At 35.5% G+C, this 7500-nt stretch overlaps 1 protein-coding gene across 1 annotated transcript in view; it reads left to right on the top strand.

Annotated features, from left to right (window-relative positions):
- The window catches only part of LOC127657391 (protein-tyrosine kinase 2-beta-like), a 27281-nt gene that overhangs the window by 9541 nt on the left and 10240 nt on the right, over positions 1–7500 (top strand). The window contains exons 13-21 of the mRNA XM_052146154.1: positions 1346–1385; positions 1606–1640; positions 1741–1785; positions 1900–1997; positions 2150–2231; positions 2309–2409; positions 4142–4257; positions 5545–5645; positions 5777–5866. Coding sequence (XP_052002114.1) covers positions 1346–1385; positions 1606–1640; positions 1741–1785; positions 1900–1997; positions 2150–2231; positions 2309–2409; positions 4142–4257; positions 5545–5645; positions 5777–5866 — 708 coding nt within the window. The remainder of the gene's footprint in view (positions 1–1345; positions 1386–1605; positions 1641–1740; positions 1786–1899; positions 1998–2149; positions 2232–2308; positions 2410–4141; positions 4258–5544; positions 5646–5776; positions 5867–7500) is intronic.

Consider the following 7500-nt stretch of genomic DNA (forward strand, 5'->3'; position numbering starts at 1 on the left):
ATTGTAATTGGTAAAAACATCAAACTGATCAAATAGCCATGTGTCATATGCCGTTGGAAAGCTCTCAAAGAGTAGAGTACAACCAGCCAAAAATATAATAGCTAAGTATATGTCTTTGAAATACATGTTACATGTAAACAGGTTTGCTTATGAACTGTGTTTTTGCGTATAACTTAACATTTTTGGTCTAATCATTTATACTATATGTTACCAAGGTTGGGAGCGACCTTAGTATTTATTCATACATTTTTGTAAATGATTAGTTTATATTGCTTGATTTATATAGTTTTTAATGAAAAAAAGCCTATCTACAGACCTGAGATGGAAATTAGCATGTGCTATAATCTCTGTAAAATGCAGCTTTTTTTAGTTCTTGTGCTGAAATCATGTTTTTGTACTGTCCCTATACAAATAAACCAATTAATATAAAATGAATATAAACTGATCATAAAATAGTGCATACTATTACTTAGAGGAGGGGATTATCTTTAATATGAACCCACACACAACATAATCTGATGCATAGATCATTAGATAATGTGCTATCTGGCTAAAAACACGTTAGCATTCCTGGACTTCATCGAAAATTATGTAGTACATTGTTCAGCATCATGGAACGCTAAACCAATCGAATTAGGATTCAGACCGCTGCAACCAGAGATGGAAGTCATCCAAATATGGCCAGAGAGGATCCTTCACTATGGCCACCAGGAGATGGCGCCAAGTACATGACAGAGACTCAATGATGGCTCAAATGACACAGAATGAAAATCATTCTGTAAAATCTCATTACTATGTCTGCATGCTATGCAAACCTTTAGTCATTGTTATGTTTGTTTGGAGAGGCTTTTGGACACTTGGAGACGTTTTTGGACATTATGTTTGTAATGCTATAACTTTTGATTGCTTTGTTGTATCAGCACAACATTTGACTTAGTTATAGCTTACATGATTGGGAACTTTCAGAGCAGCCTTATTTACATCCTGAGATATATAATGTCAAATCAGAAAAATATGACTTTTTGTGATTTTTCAGCAGTTTCTTAGGATGAGAGTCTCATTTATTTATTATAATCTACTCCTACTTTAAAATTATACAAAACACTTGACCATCCTTGTTTTATGTTTGTTTGTTTATGTTTTTTGAGTTATAAGCCTTTAATTCTGGTTATGCCACTGGAACAGTTCATCTTTATCTTAACCTTTAAACAGCCTCAGTGGTTAAAGAGTTGAACTGCCTCGTTTGTGCTTTACTAGAATAGAAATAGAATAGAAGCACGTTCGCCGTGCTTGACATTGTGTATCATGTCATTTCACTAATAAAACTATCGCTTGTTTTGTTCAGACAGAGAAACCAGAATCTTTCTTCCTCCTTTACCCGGCAGGTGAGCAATGCCATTTTTAGTTTCTTTATTTAGTTTTTTTTAATAATTTGCAGTGTCATATAATTTGAAATAAATTATTGAAATTTAATAATTAATGTAATGTAAAAAATGCAAACAGCACGAAAAGTTAATATTTTTGCATAAAGTTAAATATTATAAAGCTGCATTATTATTATAAATCATTGATTTGTCTCTTTGATTCTGTTTAATTGCAATACAGTAAGGAAAATAGCAGATCTGGCGGAGAAAGCACAAGTATGTAATGCAAAAGTATACATAATGTCCATAGTACACACAATATATATATATATACACAAGATAAATTGTGGGTTCATTTTATTTTCTGTTCATTCAGATTCAGATATTTATGCAGAGATACCAGAAGGTAAACCAGATACAAGTAAGAACTGTAAAATATTTTACACTGTGTATTCCACTAAGAATTATACTAAAAATAGTTTTCAGATATTGTTAAACATTAGGACTTAAATCTAAATCATCTTTCATATTTCAGCAGGTAAATTCAGCCTCTCGCGGAATGATATTGTCCTCGGCCGAATTCTGGGTGAAGGTTTCTTTGGTGAAGTTCATGATGGCATCTACAAAAGCAAGGTTAGTGCATCAATCATACTAACCTACAAGATCAAATACAGAGCGCTGTGATCAGAATTACAAAGATACCGACAAAATAATTCAAGGATAACATGTGGCTTTGAGGACAGAAACTGTTTGCAAAATGGCAGAAATCTTGTGTCTTTATTCAGTCAGGGGATAGAGTGAATGTGGCCGTAAAAACATGCAAAGACTGCACAGCTGACGTCAAGGAAAAATTCATGAGTGAAGCTTGTAAGTCGTTTAATTTTTGCCATCCATAGAACTGAATAGATGCCAGAATAGAACAATAATGGGTTTTATTTATGCAGTGATCATGAAGAAATTGGACCATCCGCACATCGTGAGACTGATAGGAATTATAGAAGAGGATCCAGTGTGGATTGTTATGGAGCTTTACCAGTATGGAGAGGTGAGATTCATGATGTTTTTTTCATACCATTGAAATCTCCTTTCAATGTATTGCTTGAATATAGTCTTTTTTTCCCCTAAACTTTCATAAAACCCAAATCAGTTCATTTAAGACAGTCTCGGCTACATTTACACAGCATTGTATAAATTTGGCGTGATAAAATAAATCTCTAAATTAAGAATCCGTCCCTTTACAATTAACCGTCACTCCCATTTTAAAGGCGATATGTGCGTGTCCTGATTGCAGCACACAAAGTTGTCAGAGCCTGAACCAAAGTCTTTTATTTCTCCTACTAAACCGGTTGTAATATGCAGTGTGGGAATACTCTGGGTATGTTAAAGACCCACGATTCATCAGAGTTTCTCAGTGACCCAGTTTGAAAGCTTTGTTGTAAGAAAGGGTCAGTTCAGACAGGACACGCTTAAAACCTAATGCACCATCTCCACGAGTATATAGGATAATAAATTATAGACCCCATTCATTTAAAAATGTAAAAACACCACATACAATACAGTTATACATGATTTGTATTGACTCATTAGGTTTATATTATTAGGTTTACGATGGGTCGACTGTGTGTTCATGCATTTATTTGCTTTAGTGCTGTGCCTGCAGTAGGCCTACATTGTGTTTAATACAAAAAATACTACATTATTAAGTATTGTACAAAAAAGATGTTTTATTTAGGCATACAGGAAATGGACAGTTATACTGTAGCAGCAAATAGACAAAATACTAGTAAACAAGCTGCTTATGCCAATCGATTATTTTTCAGTAGGTATTGATAAGAATCAAACAAAATTACAAAAGCAACCAATTATTGAATCCAAATTATATTTAAACTGTTAACCTGGGCAGTAATCATTACGCATGTTTAGTTTTTTTTAAATATATATTCTTAAAATAATAATTATATTTGCTTGACAAATCCAACATACTGTAATTCTACAAACTTTGTTTGGGTTTTTTTTCATCCCTAAACGAAGACCCAAAATTCTGACCATGATTCCTCCCAGAGCTTTCAAACTACATCCACCAAACTTGGTACACGCCTTCAAACTGTTCCGGAATAGTGTGCTTTGTCTTTTCTAACTGTTCAGACTTACGGTTTTCGCACTGCGGACGATTAAAAATGGGAAAAATCCCATAGACATACATCGACGGAATGTTCAAAAGGGCAAACGGAATGCTCGTTAATTCAAAATCCAAATTTCAAAAATTCAAATATAAACAACTCCACAAAAGGGCTTTAAATGTGCTTTAAATCAATTTAATCTGAATATCTATCTAGCTTGCTAGGTTTGTTTTGCTGTAATGTCTTTATAACTTTAAAACTTATAAAATATAAGACAAGGCTCAAGATCATCAAGATCACTCAAGCTAACATCAAAGATTGTCTTGACAAACTTTTTCTATTAATTAGGTAAATTATTTACCTTTACTTAAAATTATGTTTGACAGTTAAATTGCTGTAGGGAACATGTCTTTTTTTAGTCTAAATTTAGCTATATATAAATATTAAACTTCTAAAATTATTAGCAATGCCACTTAATAATGTTTTTGTAACGTTACGTTACAAAACATTATTAAGTGGCATTGCTAATAATGAAAATCTCATACCATTACTCACCCTATTTAAAAGGCTTGCTGATGTAATTGCTGTATCCGTGCATTATGCAATACTATTAAATGGACATTATTGTAATCCTGTTTCCTCTATGTTTTATTTCAGCTAGGAAATTACCTGATGGATAACGGGCACAAACTGACTAATGTAACCCTGATGCTGTACAGTCTGCAGCTCAGTAAAGCTCTGGCTTACCTAGAGGGCGTCAATATGGTACACAGGTACGTCAACACACCTGTGTTATCTGTGTAAAGTTATATCCAATACAGTACAACTTTGTATCATGACGATGTAATAGCAGTAAGTGATTTTATAACACTCTGGGGCTTTTCCACTGCACAGTACAGCTCGACTCGACTTTTTGGGGGTTTTCCACTGTGGATTGTACCTAGTACATGGTACTTTTTTAGTACCACTTCGGTCGAAGTTCCAAGAGAGCATACTAAATGTGACATCAAAACCATGCTGATCACTGATTGGTTTGACAGAATTGTCACTACCGGTGACACTGGACATCAACACGCTAGTTTTAAAGTTAGCAACCGTGATAGAAGTATCACTTGTTCACGCAACTTTTGAATTGTATAAAGAAATGGCTGTGCGCAAGACCATGCCATGGTCAATAAACGAGGTGCAGATGTTCCTCTCGTTGGCGACAAACGAAATGACGCAAAAAGAAAAAGTCTTTCAGGAAGTGTCTCAGCTGTTGGCCGCACACGGCTACCATCGGACCTACCAACAGTGTAAGGAAAACTTACACCACAACAGCCGGAGTGGTTCAAACAGAAGAAAGTGGAAGTGTTCGACCAAATGGACGCTATCTATGGCAATGGGAGGGAGAGTGCCCGGGACTCAGCCATAGTGTTATTGGAGTCCACGATAGAGGATGGTACGTTTTGTTACGTTAAGTCTATACTCTGCATGAAAGCTTCACTTTATTTAGTTGACCAGCTACGCTTCTAAAACAACCAGGCCAATTTAACTGTTACACTTCTGTAAAATCACCATGCAACAACTACTTTATGCAGCACAATGAGCTAGTAGCTAACAGCTAGCGGTCGTGTTATTGTTTTGGTCAGTTTGTGTTGCGTTTAAGATGATGTCACGGCAGTAGAGGCGGCGTAACTATGACGATCAGCCTATAATCCCACCCACGTTGAGGCGGCACTAAACTGCAGTGGAAAAGCAAGCTCAGAAAAGTAAAGCGAGCAGAGTCGAGTCAAGTCGAACCGTAACGTGCAGTGGAAAGGTGCCTTGAAATCATGTTAACATGTATAATGATTACGTCTTCTGGCTATACTTTTGAATCGGTGGTTATTTGAATGTTTACTGACTAGCCCATTGACTTCTATTGTAAGTGCCTCACTGTAAACAAATCATTTTGTTTAGTTTTTTGTTTTGTTTTTGTTAATAAAGCAGAGATGAGTTGAAACTTTATTACCATTAAGTTTACTGATATTAGTTGATATTTCATATTTGTGTATTTGTGTATCCGTGACGTTGTGCAGAGACATTGCTGTAAGAAACGTGCTAGTCGCTAAACCAGACTGCATAAAGTTGGGAGACTTTGGCTTGTCCAGATATATAGAAGAAGAGGAGTATTATAAAGGCAAGAATCGAATCATTGATATTCATGCTTTAATATGAGCTGTTTCTTTTCAATCACATTTCTTACGACTTGCATTTTTTAAATTTGAGTGATCAAATTGTCAAATGGCAGTGTTTGTTGTCTCTCCAAAGCGTCTGTGTCTCGATTACCCATCAAATGGATGGCTCCAGAGTCCATCAACTTCAGACGGTTTACCTCGGCGAGTGATGTCTGGATGTTCGGTTAGTGACTCTGATGTGTAATGCAACACATTACTTAGATTAGTTGGTTGATTTCACCTAAAAGTGGAACTCTTTGGTGCTTTCAAAACATTCTTTTGTTCATTTGAGCGACCTGTCCAGCCCAACACAGCAACATTGACTCAACCAATGGTGTGATTTTGGGGCTGAACAATCTGTTCGCACAACCAATTGGAAGCTGGGTATTTTCTGCAATCTGTTTAAAAGCAGTAATTGTTTTTTTGGAATAGAGCGCAACAGTGCCCTCCCACATTTTTAGACGTCTTGCTTCCGCAAGTATTTTTCCTATTCATTTTCTCCATAGGGATTTCACAAAATCCTTCACAAAAGAGTTTTAAACCATTAACCAAACCAACCAGCTCTGAGGTAAATAACAACATTACAACTTTGATTTAAAGCTAAAAAGTATTTTAAAATTGGACAAAAATACAAAGAACTTAACATCATTAAAAAGGGAATGAACTACAATCCCATGAGACATTGCGAATGACGTAATCGAATCGAAAACATGACAAAATATTCAACAGTTAATTTAAAGCTGTTGATTATAAGTATATAAATAATATATCCCAGAATATTCTGATATGCACTAAACTAAGTAGTTTGAGGACTAATTAGTGGATCTTTTCTCTTCAGGATCATGGGTAATGTAGTTTTTCACCACAAATCAGCCACAACATAAAACCACCTACCTAATATTGTGTAGGTACCCCTCATGCCACCAAAACAGTGCCAACCCGCATCTCAGAATAGCATTCCCAGATTATATTCTTCTCACCACAATTGTACAGAGTGGTTATCTGAGTTACCGTAGCCTTTGTCAGTTTGAACCAGTCTGACCATTGTCTGTTGACGTCTCTCATCAACAAGGTGTTTTCAAACTACAAGATATTAGGCAGGTGGTTATAATGTTGTGGCTGATCGGTGTGTGTGTATATATATATATATATATATCTAAAAATGTGTTTTGTTTTTTTGATTAAGAAGTTTTACATCGCCTAATGAGAAAATTCATGGGATTTTTACTTCCAGAAACAGACTGTTGCTCTCTGTTCTGTCCTGGAGATATTAGTGATGCAGAAATTACACAATTCAGCTTTAAACACGTGATTTAATTGGCGACTTGTTGTGTCAAGTTTGCCGGGAGTTGTGCAAAGAGTCTCCCAAGCGCAACCTGGACTTTTCAAATCTGAATCACTTTGCTTTGATTACATGAGGCAATAAATCAATGTAATTTTGAGGATTGTTCAAACCTGGTGACATTCTGTAAATTCCTGTTTCCTGTTGTCAAAATGCGTCAGTTTTGCTTTGGTGACTCAGTATCTGGTCAAGAGTCTACTTAAAGGGATAGCTCATCCAAAAATGAAAATTTGGTCATTATCGTATGACATCCTTTCTTGCGTGGAATAAAAAAAAAATATTATATCACCAAATGTACAAACTTCTCCTTTCCATTTAATGTTAGTGCCCATCCACTTTGTATGGAAAAAAAGCACAAAAGTGTAAACATTCTCTAAAACATCTCCTTTTGTGTTCCACAGACTGGAAAAAAAGTAATTCGGGTTTGGTTTGTTTTTCGTTTTTTGGACAAACTGTCCCTTCAAAAAAAACAAAGT

Source organism: Xyrauchen texanus, chromosome 16 (assembly GCF_025860055.1).
Source record: "Xyrauchen texanus isolate HMW12.3.18 chromosome 16, RBS_HiC_50CHRs, whole genome shotgun sequence".
NCBI lineage: Eukaryota > Metazoa > Chordata > Actinopteri > Cypriniformes > Catostomidae > Xyrauchen > Xyrauchen texanus.